At 42.5% G+C, this 24083-nt stretch overlaps 2 protein-coding genes across 4 annotated transcripts in view; one reads left to right on the plus strand and one right to left on the minus strand.

The window, feature by feature from the left end:
- Nucleotides 1-8661, plus strand: part of PHF20 (PHD finger protein 20) — a 69090-nt gene extending 60429 nt beyond the window's left edge. For all 3 annotated transcript variants that reach the window (XM_015408225.1, XM_015408227.1, XM_015408226.1), the window contains exons 15-18: nucleotides 1221-1416; nucleotides 1947-2346; nucleotides 5016-5199; nucleotides 6788-8661. In XM_015408225.1, coding sequence (XP_015263711.1) covers nucleotides 1221-1416; nucleotides 1947-2346; nucleotides 5016-5199; nucleotides 6788-6930 — 923 coding nt within the window. In that variant the 3' untranslated portion in view covers nucleotides 6931-8661. The remainder of the gene's footprint in view (nucleotides 1-1220; nucleotides 1417-1946; nucleotides 2347-5015; nucleotides 5200-6787) is intronic.
- A 2042-nt stretch (nucleotides 8662-10703) lies between these two features.
- Nucleotides 10704-18133, minus strand: SLA2 (Src-like-adaptor 2). The gene is made up of 7 exons (XM_015408192.1): nucleotides 18067-18133; nucleotides 15874-15952; nucleotides 14344-14430; nucleotides 14024-14127; nucleotides 13423-13572; nucleotides 11540-11672; nucleotides 10704-11012 (listed from the first exon to the last, which is right to left on the minus strand). Exons 1-7 carry the CDS (start codon nucleotides 18131-18133, stop codon nucleotides 10862-10864), a joined length of 771 nt encoding a protein of 256 aa, XP_015263678.1. The 3' UTR covers nucleotides 10704-10861.
- Between the last annotated feature and the right edge of the window lie 5950 nt (nucleotides 18134-24083).

The raw sequence follows: 24083 nt of genomic DNA on the forward strand, positions 1-24083 counted from the left end.
AGATGTGTATACTGTTAAAATGCCTGCTGCTTTAAAACAACTTTGTCCCTTAATCCTGATTGTTTCAAAGGTTACGAATTAAACTAAAGGTAGCAGTTGATAAGAATCCATACAACATATGCATTTTGCTGATGAGATACTAATTTCATGGGAAAGAGATACATTTTAAGTCTTGTTTCTTTTCTGAGTACCCTTTCTCAACTTTTGAAAGACCATCTTTCTATTATATCCATTTCCTGCTAGCACATATTACCCATCTCTATACTAAATGGGTATACTAGTCTGTTGTTCTGACATACAGTACAGGCAGCTGCAGAGCAATACTACAGCTTTTGCCGCCTGAAGGAGCTGCTACAGCCCAAACAGTCTCTCACAGTTCTTGTGAGAGCAAGGAGAACACTGCACCAATTTTTTCCCATCATTCTCTCTAGAAATTACTGGTTTTGCCTTCAATAGGGAGAGAGAAGAGCAGCCACTGCTATTAGCAAACAGATAATCCAGCTGTGCTTGTGACTTTCTTGTTATCTGTGACAAGGAGATGTTAGCTAGTATGGTGAGGGTGAGTCTGTAGAGGCGACAGCAGCTGCTTTATCACTAGCACAGGAATTTTCATAGTGTTGGCTTATTCAAAGAATTGAATGTTTTCTGTTAATATGATCAACTAGGTTTCAAATAAAGAATTGTGTGCAGTCCAGTCCTTTGCATGTTTTCTCAAATGTAAAGTGAAGGTAAATTTGCACTCATATTGATATTATCAGCTTCCACAGCCTTTTACAAGAAAAAATTCACTATATTATGAGATTTGCATTTTTGTTGTCTCCCTCACATCCACTTTTCTTTAGTTCACTGGTTTTTTAAAAAAAATTGGAAAAACTGAAATACTATTGAATGCCATTGTTTATTTGTGTGTTATGATACTACTGTGTAGCTGTAAGTCATTCATCAGTTATAGTTGTATCCTATCCTTCTTCAGGAGCCTGGGGTCAGTTTACATAGTTCTCCCCCCCTTAAAAAATTCTATCATTGTGGAAGGTTTTACTACTAAAGTTTTTCTGCCTTCAGAGATCTCTAGTTAAAACTAAAAAAAATTAGTGTTCCTTTTTAGAAATTTCCAGTTCATGAAATGATTTCAAGACTTAGTTGAAGATGAATTTTTTTTCCTAGCAACAATATTCAGATATTTAATTTTGTTGTTTACCTCATTGTTACTGTTACTTTAGGTAAACGGTCCAGCTTGAAGTACTGGTATGAGAAGGAGTGGTTATGCAGTGGTCACATGCATGGCTTAGCATTTCTGGGAGAAAATTATTCCCACCAAAATGCTAAGAAAATAGTTGCTACACACCAGCTTCTTGGAGATGTCCAAAAAGTAATAGAAGTACTCCATGGCCTTCAACTGAAGATGAGCATTTTGCAGTAAGCAGTGTTTTGACATTCTGAATTATAGCTGTAATTTTGTAGAATCTGGAAAAAAAACACCTTGCTGCTGTGTCACCTAGTGGGTTGGGGGGTATTTTCTACTTCATAGAATTTTTTAAATCAAAATTGAATTTTTGTGTTTAATGTTTGAATATTTTTAAACTGCCTTTAATACTATATATGCAGATATAGAGGTTTTTCTAAGAAACATCAATACAGTTACTTTTAGATTTGTGTTTTGTACAGTTTCAGGTATACAATTAAAGCTTTAAAGCTTTGATTGAAACAGTTGAAAAGTGCTGTTTGTATGCAAATACAAGTCTTTGGGTCAGTTGGTAGATCAGGTAGATGCAGTAGGTTGGATCCTGTGGATGTTAATGGAGGTGTTTCCTCTGGTGTGAGGAGCTGTTCTGCAATATCAAAGAGCCACCAGACTGAAGGTGATTAAGGTTTCCTCCTGCACCATTTAACAACATCAAACAGCCTTTTTAAAGATGACCTTTTCACTTTTTTATATTTTTCATCAGAAGCAAAGAACATCCTGACTTAAAGCTCTGGTGTCAGCCTTGGAAGCATCTTGAAGCTGATGAAAAATCTCCCAGCACCCGCCTTGTTCACATTGAAGAAAACTGCTGCAACGAGGAGACTACAAGTTACAGAACTTTAAATGGAACAATTGAGAAACCTTCTGCCATTCCTTCTATAGAGGAATCTTATATCACTAGTGAACACTGTTACCAAAAGCCTCGAGCCTATTATCCCGCTATAGAACAGAGACTTGTTGTAGAAACTAGAAATTCGGACATAGACGATGGTGTCAACAGGATAAGAGAGAATGGAGATGATACTATAGTGGAGAGATTAGGATGGGAGCTGGATAAAGGAATATGCAAGCTGGAGAATGAATCAAAACATAACTACTCTAAGGTATGTAGTACTGGGTTCCTTCTGGCTTTGAGCCGAAGAGAAGAATCTGCCTCTAGAGCAAATGAAGGAAGAGATCCCAATACTGTTCAGAGCCATGCTTGTACACTGAGCTGTCCTGTTGGTTGAACTGAATACAATTTGGGGATTCTAAGCAACTGCTAATTGAATGAGAATAGGGGGGGAAATGCATTTCCTGTTGATTGGCAGATAAATTGCAAAAGCCAAAACGATGTGATTTGTAAATATAAAAACATTTACATTGAAAGATGCTTTAATTGAAAGCTGTTTATAATCAAATGCTGATTACTTTCTCTGCTAAATTATTCAACTGGGGAGCTGTGAAGAATTAATATGCTGTGTATTGTATATACATTACACTTATATTTATTTTATTTATGTTATTTATAGTTCGCCTTGCTCACAGGGACATAAGGCAGATTACACATACTGAGTCAATACATAGTGCATTATGATTGTAGGAGCCTGGAAACAACCAGAAAGAATTGAAGCGTAGTATAAATATTAAAATGACACATTAAGCAGTGCAGATATTACATAATAGAATCCTACTTATAGTAAGCTAAACACAGCAGTATAGACCACAGTCCCTAATCATATTATCCAAGTAAGTTTTAAACCATTTTGTACAGTGCAACCTTATTACTTGTGCAAAAAAGCCCACTTGAATAATTCCATTTTGCATAGTTTGTGGAAAGCCAGGAGACTAGGAGCTTTTCCGACCTCCATGGGTAGGCCATTCCATAAGGTGGGAGCCACAGTGGAGAAAGTACCTGTATAGGCTGTTGTTGATTTAATCCACTTGCAGGTCGGCACCTGCAGAAGCCCCTGCTAAGAGCCAGTTTGGTATAGTAGTTAGGAGTGCACATTCTAGTCTGAGAGAACCGGGTCTGATTCCCCACTCCTCCACATGCAGCTGCTGGTGTGACCTTGGGTCAGTCATAAGTTTTTTCAAAGCTGTTCTCTCAAGGGCATTTCTCGAGAGAGCTCTCTCAGCCCTACCTACCTCACAGGGTGTCTGTTGTGGGGAGGGGAAGGGAAAGGGATTATAAATTGCTCTGAGATTCCTTCAGGTAGTGAAGAGCGGGGTATAAATCCAATCTCCTCCTCCTCCTCTTCTTCCTGCTGACATGAGCAAAGCTGTTATGGTAGAGCAAAGGGGGAGAGGTGGTCCTGTAAATAAGAAGATCAAGGCCATGTGATCGCCAATACCTTAAATTGAGCCTGGTAACAAATGGGCACCCAATGGAGTGTCTGCAGAATAGGAGCAATATGCATGCTCCATTTAGCTCCCTGTAATAGCCAAGCTTCAGCATTCTGGACCAGCTGGAGTTTTCAAGTTGATTTTGAGGGGGGTGCATTGCAATATATCTAGTCTCACTGTTACTGTGACATGGATCCAGGTGGCTAAATCAGCAGTATCAATGTAAGGAACCATTTTACAGGCTAGGCTGATTTGGTAGAAAGCATTTTTTGCAGCTGCAGTAATTTGCTTCTACAGTATTAAGGCTGGATCCCGTACAAACTACAAGGGGCAGTTGAACTCCATCAAAATTACCACCTACCTTACTTCCATGGAATGCAAGATGACGTGCATAAAGTTCCTAGGGGGGCTCTCACTGAGGCTCTAACCAGTCTTAAACCTGCTTAGCCATAAGGTTGCCATATCAGGTGCCTTAGACCATGCAAGTTGTTTTCTGCTCCAAGTCTGCTGCTTTATATCCAGCCATATTCCAAAGACTTAAGGACACTTGAGGTTTCTTAACAGGGGGTAGCAGTTTCTACCAGTTTCTCACTGCAGACTCCACTATGCGCTTTAGGGCTTGCTCCCCCCCCCCCAACACATTTTTCAGGGAGCACTGGAGGCTGCCTGGGGCAATCAGCAGTAATTACTTAAGGGCACTTAAGTTTTCTTAACTGTGGCTGGATACAGGCAGATATGATGTCATTAAAAGAGAGAGAGAGAGAGCAGCTGCCTTTCAGAATGCCCTGACCCCGGATGGCACAGGCTAGCCTGATCTCATCCGATGTCAGAAGCTAAACCGGGTTGCTGTGCAGAGGCAGGCAATGGCAAATCACCTCTGTTAATCTCTCGCCTTGAAAACCCTATCTGTTTTCCATAAGTCAGCTGTGACTTGACCGTACTTTCCACCACCATTTTTCTGCATAGTGCATAACTATACAATGTAACAGTTTATGTCTTAGGTCTTCTGCCATTGTTGCATGTAAATCGAGTATTGGGACATTTCCTCCTCTAAAACCTAACTTTTGTAATATGTTTTCTGATATTCCATGCATGTTTGCAATAAACACTTTTAATTCTGCCTGAATTATAAACGTAAGACTTTATTAATTTAAAACACACTAAAATATTTTGGAGGCTTCATTCACAATGAAATTTCTGTACATTCAGACTAATTAGGATACTTGCTAGTCTTTACACCAGGTAAAAACAAAACAAAAAACCCCAGCTATTGAAAATCTTTTATTTATTAATTAATTTAATTTATACCCCGCCCTCCCCGCAATCTTAGAAATTTCGAATAACCAGTTGCACAGCCAAGTACTATCAACTCCAGTAACTGTTAACTTTAAAATTATATTGGCTGATTCAGTGCTTATAAGAAACACTAACTTCCATATTTTGGCAGGTAAGAGAAAATATGTCTAAGAAAGTCACATCAGATGAAGCTATTGAAGTGAAGCTGCTGGAGAAGGACAAGGAAGGAGTTGTGAATTCCCAGCTGCAGTGGCAGCTTAATCTTTTAGCCCATGTTGAGTCTCTCCAAGATGAAGTTACACATAGGATGGATTTAATTGAAAAGGAACTGGATGGTAAATGGCTTGTTTTCTCTTTTGTCCAAGATTTGGCACCTTCATGAAGTTCAGTTCATTGTGAATGCCTGTTGATTACACTGATTTAAGGCCACATAGCTCAATCCTTTACTACCCTTGTCATGAGTGAATAGTAATGGCAATGGAGGATGCAGATAAAGTGAAGCTGGAATAGGTCAGGGAAGCTTTTGCTGAATAATTGGGCCCCAAACAGAGCTTGAGATGGAATTGACTTCACATATACATGAGAAACTGTATATGAACCCTTGAAAACTTTGTAACAGGAGACCCAGGCACAAAGAGAACAGATAACAGATGAGCTGTTTGAAAAGTGAATACTTATTTGGAGACAATGAGCCAACTACCATAGTCTAGATGACAAATGCTATTAGAGCACAATGAAACATTCAGAAATATCATGTATAGTTCTCCTTTTCTCATGTGCCTGATGCATTCTCCTGGTTGAATGAAAGAGAGGCCCCAAAGGAAAGACTGAGAGCTTTAAGGACATATTCTTCTTGGACGTTTTCAAGAGATTGCTAGAAAGTCTTGCCAAGACAGTTGTTTCTTAAGTGTGCTCTGGGGGTAGAATTTTCTAGTATTAATTATCCTGTAATACATACTTTTCCTATCTTCAATTTGATAGCATTGCTGCATATTCCTAAAGTTTCAATTTCCAGACCCTTGATTCATCCCAAAGATCCATTTGGGGTCTGTTCCTTTCCTCTTAATAGTAATAAGTTTCAAGTTTCAATTAAAAGGTACTTACATGTTTTAGTATTACAAATATTTAACTATTCAGAAAAATTACACATTTCTACTAAAGGGAATTGGGGAGGGAAACTATAAAACACATCTAATTACTGAGAAGAGATTGTAGGTATATGCATACACATGCATATGTCATAATAATTGCTTATCCTTATATGATACTGCTTAGTTATAGATAGTAAGAATGTTCCCTAAGGACATATATTATCATTCTTTAAAAAAAAATTAAATCTCTGAAAAAGGAGGAACAATCTGGGTTGATAGATGTCCTTACGATTGGTGGTTTGATATATATTTTATATATTTATTTACTTCATTATTACCCGCCTTTCTCTCTGAGACTCCAGATGGATTACAAAATTTAAAATAAAGTTTGATCAGACAGCAAGGAGTCAAACAGCAATGAAAAAAACAAAACAAAAAACCCCCTCTAAGGCATGACAGTCTCTTAATGCAGAAAGCAGGTTGCAGGGACAGGAACAATGCAATAAAAGGAAGGTGACACAGTAAACATGTGGCCAGTAAACACTGGAATAGACTACAATTCTGTTTGCTTATACCAGCAACCCCCTGAGCTGTTCCATTATACTACAGTTTTAATTCCTTTACAAAAATGCCCTCCTAAAAATTCTGTTTTGCATGTTCTGCAACATGACAGAAGTGTGCAGCCTTCCTGACCTCCTCAGGCAGGCCATTACATAAGGTGGGAACCTCCATAGAAAATGCACATGAACAGACAGTTGCTGATCTCACGCATTTGCAGGGTGGCACCTTCATATATGAATATTTGTGAACATTAACATTCTTTCTTTTGCAGTTTTGGAGAGCTGGTTGGATTATACTGGAGAGCTAGAACCACCAGAACCACTAGCTAGACTCCCACAACTCAAACATTGTATAAAACAACTCCTCACAGACTTGGGCAAAGTGCAACAAATAGCGCTTTGCTGTTCAACATGATACTGGAGAGTTCTACATGGTGGCTGGAGCATATCACATGATGAACACTGTTTAAGTGGAATAGCATGCTTGTTGCATGTGATGCAGAACTGACTTCAGGGAATTGTTTCAAGACAAGTGTTACTCTTCAAGAACAGTAATGAGGTTGCCCTTTTTGTTCATTTGGCTTTTGCTAGGCATTTTTAACATTGTGGAAAGGGATTTATTCTTGTCCTCAAGGCAAGGAGCAGGCTGGCAATAGACTTTCACTCCTTACATCAAGTTATTTAGAACTTCAAGGTTAAAGTTCATTGCATATATATACACTGACAAAATTGTGCCACTGGAGAACAAAGTTCTAAGAGCCAAAAAGTGATTAGTTGACCAAGGCTGTAAATTACATTCTGCATTGTTTATTTAAGTGACTAGTGCACCAGATTGAGTCATTTTATTCTACTGGTTTATGCATAACCACAGTATTTAATCAACAGAAGATATTATTTTCAAGTCTAGCAAATATGAATGTCTAATTTTATTGTAAACTGTTACAAGGGGTTTGCAAATAACGACCTGAAACATGTCTACTATTTTAGATAGATGTAGTAGAAGGTCACAATTTGGTTGCACTTCTTTTCCTAGTAAATGATTGTTTTCCATATTTATCATGTCATAGTAGCATGCCTTTTATGGTACCGGGAAACCCATTTATGTTGTACTTCTGTGCATTCTTGAATTTCTGAGTCTGGCCATGCTGTGCCTCCCATGTTATAGTACTGATGAGTCCCGCCCTCATGGTAGGGTACAGAATGGTCTGTGAGATAAACAAGTGTACTGCAAATTCAGATTTAGCCATGGTCTGTGATAGACACGGTGTAGTTTTATACGCAATTGTTAATAATTTCCATTCCGGTTATAGTTTCAAATGTAGTCTTCGAATATTATAAACTTTCTCCTTGTAGACACTTGTAAATGTGTGGTTTTGGGAATCAGTTTATTTTATATATGTGTAAATGAAGCCTCAAGATCTATGCATGAGGTACTGTCCCCAAAAGCAGTGGGGTATTACGTTAAACAGTATGTTTTCAAAAATCCTTTTTTTTGTACTTTTATTTTCAGTTTTATTTGTATTTGTGAGATCAAAGTGAAAATGCTGCTGAAGCTACATTATACAGTACCTTTTGGAAACATTGGTGTATTGTATGTATTGGATATGTTTAAAAAATCTTTTGCCTGAAAATCATATTTCCGCAATTGATTTTTTTTCTTTTTGTTAGACACATCTGGGACAAAAAAGGTTGAAGAAGACAGGAATGGGCTATTCTTGCATTGATGGAGTTCTGAATATGTTGTATTTTTATTACCTTGATATCACAGTTGTGTTTTTGACACCAAAGTTTAAAATTAAAGCACATTTGTGAGTTGAAGGCCCGTTTAAGTGTAAATGGTTAACTATGGCTATAAATCTGTAATGCTTATATGCTGCAAAAATTGATTATGTATACTTCAGTTAGCCAGTGTTGTCATAGGAGTAACATTGACTATAGTTAACACTTTGACCAGCTGATCTCTTTCAGAAAGGATAACTACAAAAAGGCTTTTGTGCCAAGACTAATTTCAGGGAATAATTTGTCTCCACTTTATTGGCACTTATATGAATAACATCTGTACAGCAGATAAAATTACTTTGCTGTAATAATTGGAATAAAGATTATGTGATTGTTAAATGACATCTGACTCTAAGAAACAAAGTACTGAAGTTGTGAATGTTTGCCCTGCAATGTCAGTTATACAGGAAACTCCAGCTTTTCAGTGACGAGTTAAAAAAAGGTGGGTGACTAAAGTTTATGATTGTCTTTGAATGTTTGACCAGGTTAGCCTCAGCAGCCATATTTGCCCACAGATCATAGAGACAAGACTCTGTGGGATTTAAGGGGCTTTCCCCGTTACTGTAGTTAGAGCAGTTACTGCATGCCTTGCAGCTGGCTCTTTCAGTGTCTTGTCCTAAGAAGCCTATGGCCCCGTTCACACGGAGCATTCGCCACGCTAAAGATACGGATGATAGGCGGATTTTCTGGGCGCGATCACACCGCAACATCTGGGAAGCGTAGTGCTCCCGTGGCTAACCCGTGGCTTCCTGCCAAAGATGTGGAGTAAAAAACTAGTACTTACGATGTACTAGTTTCTGGAAAACGCGGGGCAAGGGCGGGCGTCTGATCGCGTTTCCGCTGGAATCCCATGGCATCCAGCACCCGCCCATGTCCCCTTGCAAACCAGATTTTTTTTTTTTAAGTCCCCACAGGAAACACACATGTGCAAACTTCAGTGAGACAAACTTCATGCACATGTGCAAACTTCGGTGAGACAAACAAAAAATCCCGTTTGCCACAGAAGTGGCACGGCGCGATTGCCGCTGTGAACGCGCCGTGCTGCTTCTTTGCCGCGCTGCAAACTAGCCGTCTGATCGACACCTAACGCCTAACCACGGGACCTCGACAGGACGTCTGATTGGGCAGCCGCGCGTTACTTTGTTCCGGGGCAAACAGCCAAGCTTCCCCCCTGCATTTTCCGGCCCGTGTGACCGGGGCTTATGAGAGGCAAGTACACATCAGCAAAATGCACTACAATGGTCTGCCGTGAGAAAGGGGAATATGGTGAAACCGCTTTATCCTCCTAAGGGTAGCTTTTTGCTCCTAATGGAGCCACTTTTGCTTTCCTCTGTGTAGCCTCTTGTGCTTGCGGCAATGCTCCCTGCCCTCAGGGGAGAAGCCCATTCACTCCTGCAAGTGTTTCCAATAAATCTACCCTTTGTCTTCAGCACAATACTTGAGGAACATGAAAGTTTATTTGTCTGTTATTTTAATAAACAGGGTTGAGTACAATTTACTGGTTTGATTTTAACATAGTTCATACAAGCGTGTAACTGTAGTATTTTATTTTGGTATGCTCTTAAGCTGTTCCAAGCTTGGTCCCTCAGATGTAATTGTTCTGTAATGTAATTGACAGTACAGGGACAGTGGGGCTTTGAGTCCTTCTCTTGGCCAGAAGTCACGGAGAGAGAGAGAGACACCCAACAGTCAAGATGAGATACAGCAGGTGTGCTATACTGAGCTGAAGCAGAAAATCCCCATTAAGCCCTGAAGCAATTATTTGCCCCAGGCCACTTAGTTTACATCTCAGCCTACCCCCTCTTCTAAGGCAATTTGACCCCCATGTACACGTCCCTCACTTTACTTCAAAAGAGTGGAGGATATAAATCCCTCATTTACAGACTTCTGTAACAGAGTGGCTCCAGTAATATTTACATCCCCTTGAAACAGTTAGGAAAATAGCAACCTCTAAACCAGTCCGCCAACCAGTACTGGGAACACTTGGATTTACAGGCAGAGGATATGCAGTGGGACAAGCCACTTAGACAGCCCCCACAGAGTAAACGCTTGTGCAAATTTGTCTTAGATTTGCTGCAAGTACATTGTTAAAGAAGCAGTAGTGTATTCCAGGTGATACAGATTAGATTTAGATTTGTCAAGTGATCCATTGCCTTATTGTTCTTGTACTTAAGGTAGCCTTCCAGTTTGATCTTTATGAGGAGGCCTATTTAAAATACCTAACTCTACGGCAAACACCTTAAATGCATTATGAATGTTTGTGTGTTATTCTTTTTCATGAAGATTAGGTATCTGCAGGGTGTTTTGGCAATACAGCTCTGAAGAAACACCCCCCCCCCAACAAAAAAAAAACCCTGAGGTTTCTTTGACGGGAGTCATAACTCTTTGAGTTATTTTGGTGTTAAGAGATGGAAAAAGAATAAACATAGTACTTTGGACTAAAGCGCATCCTTCTGGAACTGAGGTCAAGCACAGGTCCTCCTCCATTTAATAGCATGTCATGAATGATGGTGGATCTTCTATATTTCCCCTTCAAATTCTGTGGGACAAACAGTTTCCAAAAGTGATCAACTGTCTTTGCACTTCTTCCTCTTTTGGGTAGATATGTCCTCTAGAAGCAAATCTTCAGTCACTAACAAGTAAGAATTGATGGCTTCCCGCAGGCCCAGACTGACCGGAGAGTCTCCTGGCAGTGGATCCTGTGACAACAGCTCTGAACTAGACAAGGAGAAAGCAGTTCTGGTTGAACAGGATGTGAAGGAGAAGGCTGAGCATTTTTCTCATTTGAAGAATGAGTTTACTTCAGGGGTGCAGCATTTGAAGGTACATCTACCCTGTAGATAAGGATGTCTTGATGCTTTTAGGAAGATTGCTTTACAAACTGACATGAAAGGCTTTCCTTTCAGAAGCAATACTTGCTTTCTATAGAACAAGAACTAAGGGGCTTTATGCTTGTTGTCATAAACAGACTGGTCACAAAAAAGCAGCCATTGAGTATCCCACGGTGCCCTGGTCTCTCCAGCAGTGTTCCCTCTAAGCTGTTTTAGTGTGAGCTAGCTCACAGTTTTCTCCAGCTCACACATTTCTGTCTTAGCTCAGGAAGGATGGCTCCAGAGCAAACTAATTTATGCAGTAGCCAAATTGCTTGCTCGCAACTTTAATGCCAGTAGCTCACAAAGTAGAATTTTTGCTCACAAGACTCCACAGCTTAGAGGGAGCATTGCATCTCCAGGCCCTTTACATACCTGTTGATCTCCCGCCAGTTGAGGTTTGGCTGTTTCACTATCACTGGCTTTGAAAAGTGGGGTAGCAAGCCCAAGTCGGATCCTTGGATGAAGCATGGTTTTTGCAGGCGGCAACATAAGCCATCCCTGCTATCTAGAAGTATAAAAGGAGAATTACCTGAGTTGTGCAGGGGTCCTGGATCAGCAAGCTTGCTCCATCTGTTTCCCTCCCCCCATTGGATGGATGGACACACACACACACACAACCTTAGCGTGTTCCTAGAAGTGTCCCAATAAGGAATGCTGACAAAATCCCTACTGTACAAGAGTGGAGAAAACAACTTTGGGACTATTTTATCTTGGGTAAGATTGTAAATAACCCATTTATGACACAGTAAAACAAAAATAAAAATTTATTGAAATACGGCACCCAATAACGGAATAAAAAAAGGTAAAGGTTCCCTTGCTCGAAAGCCAGTCGAATCCGACTCTAGGGTTGCGGTGCTCATCTCCGTTTCAAAGCCGAAGAGCCAGTGCTGTCCGAAGAAATTTCCGTGGTCATGTGGCCGGCATGACTAAACACCAAGGCGCACGGAACGCTGTTACCTTCCCACTGAAGTGGTGCCTATTTATCTACTTGCAATTTCTTGCTTTTGAACTGCTAGGTTGGCAGGAGCTGGAACTAGAGACGGGAGCTCACTCCGTCATGCGGCACCCAGGTCTCGAACTGCTGAACTACCGACCTTCCATAGCCTGCAGTTCAGCGTCTTAACCACTTGAGCCACCGCAGCTCCTTTTAATAACGGAAAACATTCCAAATAATTTATATTACAAGAATTTGTTGTATTTTTGAACAGTAGAGGGATATATTTTAAATTCTACTTTTTTGAAGGCTAATCTATCTTTAGTAATAGAATGGATAATGATTTTATTAGTATATAAAGTGCTATGATTCTGTGGAAAATATGAAAAATGGCTGTAATATTTTTGAAAATGGAAAAATTTAAAAAAATTAAAAAGAAATGCCAATTCCCAGTATTCTTCCACAATGATACAGTGCAGTCAAGAAACAAAACACAGGAGAACAGTCTCAATAGCTCAAGTTGAGCTGGAAATTATCACAATTACCAGAGACCAGATTTAACACTGCTCCAGTTAAGTCCAAGCATCTTCAAATGCTGTCTGGGTTAGGAAGCCAAGTTTCTTCTAGAATGGTTTCACACTTAGTCCACAGAGCGAAAGTTAAGTGCATCCCTTTTTGTACTGTTTGCATGGTGAGGTAGTTCTAAGTTTTTAGAGGGGGAGGGGAGGGGAGCTGGTAGTGGAAGTAGGGGTTATGCTTGAACAGCAGTCCCTCCAATATCCTTATCTTTGCTACTACAGGGTTTTAAAATAATTACTTCCCAGGCATATTTTTAAAATTTATTTATTGCTTTTACTTTTACCCCGTCCTCCCCGCCGAGATGTTCCCTTGTAGACACTAGCATCTGTAGTGGTGAAACCCTGTATATGTGTACACATCCTCATTTTTTTCTCTGTAGGAGTCAGTGGCTGCTGTTCATTTATATGGGTTAAAGTTAAATGCTAATCCTGGGGACCTACCTGCTTTGGGAGGCAGAAGTAGTATTTACTTAGAAGGGACCACAGAGGGTTGGGATTTTTGCAGTGATAGGGGCACTCTGCCCTTTTTGTCACCTTCCCCATCACAAGCATTTTGGTAGTGGAAAATGAAAGCCAAGATCCTGCTGTGAGTAGATGTTCTCTCTTGGTTGATCCTTGACCTTGCCTCTGAATAATAGGGACCATCTTGTATGAAAAGATGGGGTTAAACCTTAAGCACCATGGTTGGGAAGACTTCCCCCCACCCTTTTAACAAACTGAAAACGTAGAGAAAATGAAGTTACCAGAATAATAGTCCACCAAATCCTGCAGACTGGGAAAAGTGAGACGGGAAGTGATGTAAATCCAGTTGTTTTCCAGGCAGTTAATATGATAATGTTTCACAGAATCCCAGGCTCCATGCTGTGCATGTCTAACAGACAAGGAGTAGCAACCTGTTTGTAACAGAGAAGAGAATTCAGTGGCATGCTGAATTTCCAGATGCCCCAACTTCTGTAGCGCATAAAGTTGCCTCATAGGCGTTTGAGGTTTTGTTTTTTGTTTTTAACGACAAGCCTCCATTAAGGCATGCTGAAAGCGATGTACTGTTGGGGGGGGCGTATTGATGATTCCTTTAAGATTCTAGATTAGGCTTGGTGTGGGCTCTAGTATGTTTTGCCAGTTGCTACGGTTTATTGTCATTTTTGATTTAATGGTTTAATTTCCCCCCCGTTTTGCTTTGAAAAGTCATTTTATTTTTGCTTGTTGCAAGCTGCTCTGAGTGCAATGGGGATGGTATACAGCTTAGAAAGAAATAATTCTGCATTTCTCCTTGTGTTTCTTGAGCTGATCAACTTCCTTCCCTGGAGTTTTTTTAATCAGGTTTCAAAGGACTGTCCACAATACCTTTCATCATTTGGCTTTTTCTTATCAGAAAGGATCCTTCATGGTTGGAAGGCAGCATCAATAGCTCCTCAGCTTTTTCTCGGCAGATGCCTTCATAGAGCCACCTGAAAAGCGAGTGAGCGTTGACATGCTTACTGTCCATAAAACCTGTCCCGTACAAGTTAAAGGGGTGGTGAAAGACTGATTCCTCAGGAACATGTCCAGTCCCTCGTGGAGGTGGGCCTTTTGGTATGCACAGAGCTACCCTACTACTCCCAAAGACACCTTGACAAGTCCATATTTTGCTGTTGCAAAATCAAAGACAAAACAGCAACACTTACCTGTAAGAGATTTTGGCTATGTAGTTGCTAGGAATGTAGCAGCCTTTGCCAGTTGCTACTGATACAACTTTCCACCGTTCCCCATCCCTGTAGGAATAAAACATAATCATTTGTTAAAATACCACTGAGCAAAAGCTGTACACAAAGCGTAAAACTGCAAAGGCCTTTTTGACATCAGTTTTCTTGGAGCTCTTTCCTTCCCTACAGTCAAGTATCAGAGGAAGGGGCAGCTTATAACATGAGATGTTTGTCCCCTTTGCACTCTATGGCAATTAGTATCCTGAGAAACTCAACCTTCCATACAAACAGTCGTTCATCCTTCTTCACGCTCCAGGAAGGAGGTTCACCATACCACAAGGGCTATGTGGAGGGAGGAGGGTAAGAACATAAGAACATAAGAGATGCCAATGTTGGATCAGGCCAAAGGCCCATCCAGTCCAACACTCTGTATCCCACAGTGGCCAGAAATACCAGTGCCATCAGGAGGTCCACCAGTGGGGCCAGGACATTAGAAGCCATCCCACTGTTGACCCCCCCAAGCACCAAGATGACAGAGCATCACTTGCCCCAGAGTCCCTATCTATACCTTGTGGCTAATAGCCACTGATGGACCTCTGCTCCATATGCTTATCTAATTCCCTTTTGAAGCCGTCCATGCTTGTAGCTGCCACCACTTCCTGTGGCAGTGAATTCCAAGTGTTAATCACTCTTTGGGTGAAGAAGTACTTCCTTTTATCCGTTCTAACCCGACCGCTCAGCAATTTCATGGAGTGCCCACGGGTTCTTGTATTGTGAGAAAGGGAGAAAAGTACCTCTTTCTCTACCTGCTCTTTCCCATGCATAATCTTATAAACCTCAATCATGTCACCCCTCAGTCGTCGTTTCTCCAAGCTAAAGAGCCCTAAGCGCCTTAACCTTTCCTCATAGGGAAAGTGTTCCAACCCTTTTATCATTCGAGTTGCTCTTTTCTGCACTTTTTCCAAAGCTATAATATCCTTTTTAAGGTGTGGTGACCAGAATTGCACACAGTATTCCAGATGAGGTCGCACCATTGATTTATATAGCGGCATTATGATATTGGCTGATCTGTTTACAATACCCTTCCTAATAATCCCCAGCATAGCATTGGCCTTCTTTATTGCAGTCACACACTGTCTCGACATTTTCAGTGAGTTATCCACTACAACTCCAAGATCTCTCTCTTGATCAGTCTCTGCCAGTTCAGACCCCATCAACGTGTATTTATATTTAGGATTTTTGGCTCCAATGTGCATCACCTTGCACTTGGCCACATTGAACCCCATTTGCCATGTTGACGACCACTCGCCCATCTTTGACAGATCCCTTTGGAGTGCCTCACAATCCTCACTGGTTTTCACCACCCTGAACAACTTCGTATCATCCGCAAATTTAGCCACTTCACTGCTTACTCCCAACTCCAAATCATTAATGAACAAGTTTAAAAGCTCCTTTTTAACAAGGATAACAAGGGTTTGGTCCTTCAGCTTCTCCATTAGTACAGATACTCACTCAGACAGCAGATGAAGCTGTTCCCCCATCTTCAGTATTGGCTCTGCCTGGCCGGAAGGGACGTTGCACAGTGCGATAGCTACAAGTCAAGAAAAAATACACATGTCGCTTTTACGTTTTTCCCCACTGCTGTAATATTCAAACCAGCCGTGTCTTCTAAGGGAAACTTCATCTTAGTCTTGTGGGTTAAGTGTGACCCAGGATGTCCCCATCCCCCTGGCTCAAATCTCATCTCAGCTATAAACAGGAAGAGGCCTTAGGCAAGCCACTTTCGCTCAGACACGTATTTGCACCCTCTATTCGTCTACTATACAGGGCTAATGTAAGAATTGCCACGATACTTGAGACGTACTAAAATGCCCCACCTCTGTGGAAATAGATTAAGTCTGATTTAGCACATTCCTAGAGCTAGTCAAGTCCTGTCCTAGAATTCAGTCATGAGGTCATGAAGATGTGGTTAAGAAGGTAGGGAACTGTTTCTTAATGTTAAACGATAGCAATATAGAAAGACAGGCTAACAGTGGGGAAAAAAAGAAAAGATCAAACAGCAACAACAAAACGCACTGGATTAAAGACGGGGTAGGTGTTCCAAAATATTTTTGAAGCCACAGCCAACACACACAACAGGGTGGAGTAGTGAAGGCAACTGCAAGGGGGTGGGTGGGTCTAAAACAAGAAACAACTGGCTAGCTGTTAAAACAAAAGATATTTGGTGCCAGGCAACTCTTTTGTGGGGAGGGAGACTCAAAATCAACGGGCTACTACTCCAGGCCGCAGCTTCTGAACGTAGTGTGGCACACAGTGTGGAGTCTCTGATGATACCCTCGGCAGGCTGTGGTCCTTTGGGTACCTGATTCCAGGGCGTGTACCAAAAGTTGGCCCTGGGAACAAACTCAGCAGCCAATGAAAATCTTCTAAAACTGGCAAGATTTGGTCTGCATAACTTGTACCTGCTAGCAGTCCAGCTGCTACAATTTGAACCAGCTGAAGCTTCTAATCTGTTTTTGGAGGCAGACCTGCCCAGAGCACTGTACAGTGCTTCAGCCAAGATTAATTGGAACATGGATAACTTTTAACTAATAATTCCTCTCGTGATTGGCAAGCCACCTAAAGATGATTAAAGAGAATATCTGTTCCACTACTTGGGTAAGAAAGTGTCCTTAAACTGTGCACCTGCTTTTTAACAGGGACCGTAACCCCATCCAGAACATAATCCCCCAAATCTTGACTAGTCTTTTTATCAACCAGCAGCACCTTGGTCTCTGGATTGCTCTTTTAATTTCCAAACTGTTTCCAAACACTGGTTTCAGGATATCGGTTTCTCCTGATTTGACTGGAAAAAGTACAGCTGGGTGTTACCATTTACTGAGCATGAGGACATCTGTCCAACTGTCCACACATCCTTTTCCAGCAGTTTTATGTGCATTAGGGTGTAAAACTAGACTGGAGCTGTGGTCACCCCCCACCCCAGCTCCATTATGACCCACATAACTTAGTTAAGAATTTTAGGGGGGGGGGGCAGGAAATTTTTCAGGATAAATTTCTTTATTGCATCTCACAGCTTGCATTTTAATAGGCTGAAATTCAAGACCCTAGGATGTAAAGGGGAAATTTCCTCTCCTGCCAAGGAGGGAAGAGGGGCCATGTTCTTACCTCCCCCCACCATGGGAAATTTCTGTTTCACCCAAGGGGCTCGCAAATGAAATGCAAATTCCTGAGACACGAGAGATTGGGTATGTGTGGAGGATCTGAACCCAATGTTCTGACCCCTTCTCCAAAATTCTTACCTTGTCCTAGCAGGGAGACATTTCCCAGGGGAGGGAATGATCAAATCCCTTGCTCCCCAGGGAACCTACTTGCTGCTGGGAGGAGACCTCATGAGACTCTCGGAAGGAGGGGACTGGTCACTGTGTCCCCCCTTGGATGCAATGAGCAGCTTCAGGGAAGGATCAGAACTCTGACTCCCATGTGGGAGCTGACATGGGCCATATAATGTGGGTCCTGCAGGCTGCATCATGTAGACCACAGATGTAGATGATAAACTCTGGTGTGAAAAACAGAAGCTTATAGGATCCCATAATTAAATGCTAGGGCTCAAGCAGTTATTCCCCAGTGCCATCTTCTGAAACTGTATCAGACAGGAACAGAACCGCTGGAACACAATGTTTCCAACCCACCCATCCAGGAGGATACCATGGTTGAGGGTCTCAAAAGCAGCTGAGAACTCCAGAAGAGTCAACAAGGGTACTACTCCCCCCATGATTCTGTCCTAGAGAAGGTCACCCGCCCCCGCAAGATAGTAATTTCTGCCCCAGAAGTAGGCCCACAGCCGGAATAAAATTGGTCCAGATAATCTATTCCCAGCCACAAAGGCCTAGAGTTGTGTGGCCACAACTCGCTAAGGTACCTTGCCCCAAAAGGAAATTGTTGCTGTTTGCCAACAGTTGTTTATGTCTTCAGGGGCAAAAGAGTGCTTCCTATGAGAGAGTTCTCCCGCAGTGATGCATTTACCACTCAAGTGATGCAACCGGGGAAATCTGTAGGGTTGCCTGCTCTGGGTTGGGAAATACCTGCAGGGTTTAAGGGAGAAGCCTGGGAAGGGCAGGGTTTGGCGAGGGGAGGGACCTCAGCAGGGTACAATGCCATAGAGTCCACCATCCCAGGCAGCAGCCACTTCCTCCAAGTGAACTGATCTCTGTTTCCTGGAGAACAATTGTAATGTTGGGAGATCTCTGGCAACCACTGGAGGTTGGGAATCGTAGCAGTCCCCTCTGGCTAGACAGTTTATGTCAAAATGGGTAAGGGCAGAGTTGTGATAGGATGCACTTCCTCAAGCCGCATGTCCACATCCTTGGACTGCAATAGCTGAAATTCATCCATTGAAACCTGATGAGAGACTGCACTCCAGTGACATTCCAAACCCAATATGCTGTAACAGAGTCCCGTTACAGATGCAAGCAGTTTTAATCTGTGAAAGACCTTGCCCTACAATCTTTTGTGCAAGCTGGTCTTGATTTGTCAGAGGCCAATTGCTAAATTTAATCATGCAAGCCCCAGTTTGAAGTGCAACAAACTAGAATCAGATTTAATCACCTTATCCGCCTAGATCTAAGACTACAGCTACTCTGCTTCCCAAGTTCCTGGGCCAAGACTTGTTTGTAGCATAGAGTAATCCCCACCTGTTTGTCTTGGACCAAAGCCGAGAGGTTGGTGGGTTGGTGGGATTGGTTGAGTAGCAGCTGGCTTCCTCCTGCTGGGCAAGCTTCCCATAATAGTCCTCAGCCAAGTTGTGTGTTTGGGCAACAGCAGTCTACTAGTACAGAGCAGAGAGAGGCATTTAAAAACCAACAACACTAAGGCAGAAAGCGATGTGGAACACAAAACTACCAACTGTGAGCCAGGCCCTCAGCTGGAACTTCTGAGTGGCATGATTTTATAACTTTTGTTCTGAGTTAAATTCCACAAGGAACGTTCTGTCTACCTGAAGATAGGCAGTAATGGTGGGAGGAAGAAGCAGCCAATGCTAGGATGCACAAAAACAGGAAATAATCAAGTCACTTGTCCAGTGAGGGATGGTTTACCCCTCAGGAACATGTGGAGGGCTATCTGGCCTCCTGCTGTCAAGGATCCTTTGACTGAGGTTGTCAAAGATTAAACCTAGAGCCTACTGCATCCAATCACCAACCACTGTGCAGCTTCCTAAAGTATGTAGTGGTATAGGTGCTGCTCTTGAAATTTATGCTCTCTGACTAGAAAAATCAGAACTTGGTACTAATTGTTTAGGGGATCATGATTGTTCGTTGATAACACAGAGAAGCCTTTGTATATGTTCAAAGGTATCCTCTTTATCCTCTTCTTTGCCACTAATGAGCAGTGTCCAGGCGGTAAAATATCAAGTTGAGTCCTAGTGGCTGATACTATCCCTTTGCTCTACAATGAAAGTGAGATTTACTAACGAAAAGCTGTTTCCTGTTAGTGGACCAGCTTGATGGTTGCTCTTCACCACACTAATTTGTTTTCTGCCATGTTTCTAGTATCTGAGTGCATGTTTTCCCTGCATCAACCAAGCTCCCTCTTGTCTGAAGTCCCCTAGAGATTCCTAGCAAACCATCGATTGAACCACTCTGGACTTATTGACAAAATTTGGGGTGGTGAGAGCAGAAGACAGTTGTGTGGCAATCTATTTACCATCCTTGTCCTTTGAATGTCTACTGTGAACACTCTGTAAGGCATTGCATCAAATATCCTGAACTTCATGTAATAAATTGCCAATATTGAGAGCATCATGGTCACAGAAGCACTCGGGTATATGTCTGATGAGACATTATAGAATGGCAACCATGGTCTTTGCTGTGCTGGTAAACCAACACGTTTAGCAATAACAAGGTTACAATCTATGCATTTCTAGACCGGTATGCAGGAGCTGCAGTGGCTCAAGTGGTTAAGACGCTGAACTGCAGGCTGTGGAAGGTCTGTAATTCAGCAGTTCGAGACCCAAATGTGACGCACGATGAAGTGAGCTCCTGTCTCTAGTTCCAGCTCCTGCCAACCTAGCAGTTCGAAAGCAAGAAATTGCAAGTAGATAAATAGGTACCACTTCAGTGGGAAGGTAAACAGCATTCCGTGCACCTTAGTGTTTAGTCATGCCGGCCACATGACCACGGAAACGTCTTCGGACAGCGCTGGGTCTTCGGCGTTGAAACGGAGATGAGCACTGCAACCCTAGAGTCGGATTCGACTGGCTTTCGAGCAAGGGAACCTTTACATTTACTATGCAGTTCTAGTGATCCTGCTTACTATCCTTATAGGCTATATCTGTTACATAATATTCTGTATTGCAAGACCAAGAGTGGGCATCACTTACCTGTCTGTCATGAGATGGTAGTACTGTAAGCAGCAAACGTCTTTTCAAGATGGGAGACTTAGAACCTGATGGCAGTGCAGAGTCTAATCTCAGGCCTTCAAGTTGCGACAGTTGTGTTCAAGACCTTGGCTTACATCAACACATGGGGATGAACACAACACAATTCCAGACCTATTCCTTTAACAAGGCATGCAAAAAATATAACCCCTGACCAAACCGTCTGTAGGCATTTAGTCTTCTTATGCAGTGTTAAGCCCTTGCTCCAAGAGTCTGAAGACAGCAGGCTGCCCCTATGCAGTGCTCGTGCAGGTCTTAAAACCCGAGTAGCAGGACCCTCCCCTGATGTACAGATTAGCTCAGTTTGTATCGACAAAAGTGCTGCTAGCTGCTGGGAACCCACAGATGATTCACATTTCCTGTGACACAAACAGAAAACAGAAGAGTGTAATAGCCTGGTACAAACGTGCTGCTGGGACATAGTCTTTTAGCTCTCTCGGACAAAAGGGCTTAGGGCAAGGGTCATTGCTGCTTGAGACCGGAAGTGCTAATGGCCTGGTGCTCCAAGTACAGTGGCTTGCTTATCCCCAAACTCAATGCTACATAAATCCTGGAGACCAGTGCAGACAAGCTTGTGTGTATTTTATTGTTAATACGTGCAACACTATGCATATATTATAGAAACAATCTGGGTTACTTCCAATAGTTTCTCCTTCCCCTCTGCTGGGATTCTTTAGGTTGCTTGGTGTTCTTATTAAATCCGTGGATCCTGGAGTAAGATGCAGGAATGGAGGTCATGAACACAACCTTCCTGAAACAGATGCTGTTTCACACAGGAAGTCTGCATATCAGTGAATTAGCGAGTGTGCACACTCGCATCTTCCTAATGAACTGCAAGCAGATGTGAGAGTTCTTTGGGCAAAAACAGCAATTATTTCGGGAATAAGTAAAAAATGAAATAAGCAAGACCTGCTTAGGGCAAACTGCCAACATTTCCTTACAGTATGTGACACCACAAAGAAGTTTTTCTCTTTGTCCTTGATCTATGGCAGTGGCTATGGCAAACTCTGGACAGGGTGCAGGTTCCCCTCTCTACAAGGGGATGCTGCAGCACAGATCCAGGTTTGGTGTAGTGGTTAAGTGCATGGACTCTAAGAGAACCGAGTTTGATTCCCCACTCCTCCACTTGCAGCTGCTGGATGACCTTGGGCAAGCCATAGTTCTGTCAGCTGTTCTTGAAAGAGCAGTTCTAGAAAGAGCTCACTCAGCCCCATCTACCTCACAGGGTGTATGTTGTGGGGATGGGAAAGGAAAGGAGTATTGTTCTGTTAAAGAATTTCCCCATGCTATACCTGTCCCACTCCTCTGGGGGGGGGGAGAGGTAAAGGCAAGTGGTGAGGCAGCCTAAGACTGTAAGTACAAATACACTTTCACAATATTTAAATGCCCCTCATACAGAAAGGGGCAGAAGCTGGCCTTCAAGAACAAAAAGGATAGGCACACGAGAAATACAGGATCAAGTCCCTGCAGTCACAGTCCTTCCTCTTCTCTTCACTAGGCTGGCTCCTAGAATTGAAGTCCAGCTAAGAGAAAGTGGTCCACAGCCTATAGGGGGTTGAAACACAGATGTGTGTGTAGCATTCAGGACTCCATGCATGCACCTGTGCCCCTTTCACTGGGCCCCCTCCTGTGTTCTAAGTGATTGCAATAGACGTGGGTTTCAACATGTGCATCTGCACCTGCTCACATTTGGCCCTAAGGAATGTAGTTGGCCAGCAAGTCCTTGCTTAATTTTCATAAATCTTCATGTCACTGAAGGCCGTGCCATGATTAAAAGTGTGTGCCTCAAGATATCTTGTCTTCCTCAGAAGCATAAAAATAGCTTTATATCTTCATTACTATCTCCTACTGTGCTGCACAGCATCAATGTGTGTCTTTGTGGGCATAACTAACCCTTTGTGGGCATGACTAATCCTAGAAATGCAGGCTTCTTTGCCAACTGTCCTCCAGCTATACTTGTCGGTGTAACCGTGCCTTATCCAACCATTGCCAAGGGTTTTTTCCCCCTTGCTTCTAAGAAGTTTTGATGCAAGTTTCTGCAGTTCGTTTGGTCCCATGGAAAATGAAAATGTTACTGTTGCCTGATACCTACATGTTCACTTGAATTTCAATCTCTAAAATTCTTGATAAACTGGTTGTTCCACAGCTGCTGTTCCTATTTAGAGTCATAACTTCATCATTATCTACGTCAAGAGGTTTTGAGCCCCCCTCCACTCAAAAAAAGATGGTGCTAGAACAATTGTCATTTCATTTTTTTTTATCTCATACAATAACTGAGAGTCTATCCTTGGTAAAAAAAAATTGAGAATACTGTTGCTAAAAACCAAGACGATTGTCTGCATTCACACAGCATTTAGTATAACTACTGCCTACTGGATCGGGCCAGTGGTCCAGCATCCTGTTTCACACAGCAGCCGACCACTTAGCCCTGAAAGCTGCCTCCTAGCACTGGTATTCAGAGTTTTGCTGCTTCTGTACATAAAGGCTCTCTTTAGTCACCATGGCTAGTGGCCACTGATTTATTTATTTATTTATTTATTTTCATACTTATACCCCGCCCTCCCCAGTGGGCTCAGGGCGGCTCACAGAGGCAAGAACAACTTGCCATGATAAAACAATATATACAAAACAGTTTAAAACATATACTACATATTAAAATATAATAACAGGTGCTCAAGCTCCCATTCATAATCTAAAAGATGGCGGATTGAATGTCCAAAGTCCCACGAAGACGGCAGGAGGATTCTTCGATAACAGATGTTTAATCAGGACCTCGGGGTGGTGGTGGTATAGTAGGGGTGGCGGCTCCTACTCAAAAGCCTGGCGGAAGAGCTCCGTCTTGCAGGCCCTGCGGAATTGCATGAGGTCCCGCAGGGCCCTGATCTCCTCCGGGAGCTCATTCCACCAGGTAGGAGCCGCCACCGAAAAGGCCCTGGTCCTCGTGGCGGCTAGTTTGACATCCTTAGGGCCCGGGATGACTAATAAATTTCGGGCCCCTGACCGTAGTGCTCTTGGGGGAACATACGGGGAAAGGCAGTCCTTCAGGTAGGTTGGACCCTGGCCATGTAGGGCTTTATAGGTAACGACCAGCACTTTGAAGTGAATCCGGTACGCTATTGGCAACCAGTGCAGCGCTTTCAGCGCAGGCCGCACATGGTCCCTTCTAGAGAGACCCATTAACAGCCTGGCCGCAGCATTCTGCACCAGTTGCAGCCTCCGGATTTGCGACAAAGGCAGCCCCATGTAGAGAGCGTTGCAGTAGTCTAGCCTTGAGGTGACCGTCGCGTGG

Source organism: Gekko japonicus, unplaced genomic scaffold, assembly GCF_001447785.1.
Source record: "Gekko japonicus isolate JY-2015 unplaced genomic scaffold, Gekko_japonicus_V1.1 scaffold211, whole genome shotgun sequence".
Classification (NCBI taxonomy): Eukaryota; Metazoa; Chordata; class Lepidosauria; order Squamata; family Gekkonidae; genus Gekko; species Gekko japonicus.

Bases quoted from the DNA above. Each gene is read 5' to 3' on its own strand.
- SLA2 (XM_015408192.1), bottom strand. From the start codon at position 18,133: ATGGGGGGAGTAGTACCCTTGTTGACTCTTCTGGAGTTCTCAGCTGCT. The intron at 13,573-14,023 runs GTATTGTGGACA...TGTTACAAACAG, and splicing joins AAAAAGCCAAATGATGAAAG to GTTGCTACTCCTTGTCTGTT. The intron at 11,673-13,422 runs GTAACTTCATTT...TTATACTTCTAG, and splicing joins TTTGGTGGACTATTATTCTG to ATAGCAGGGATGGCTTATGT.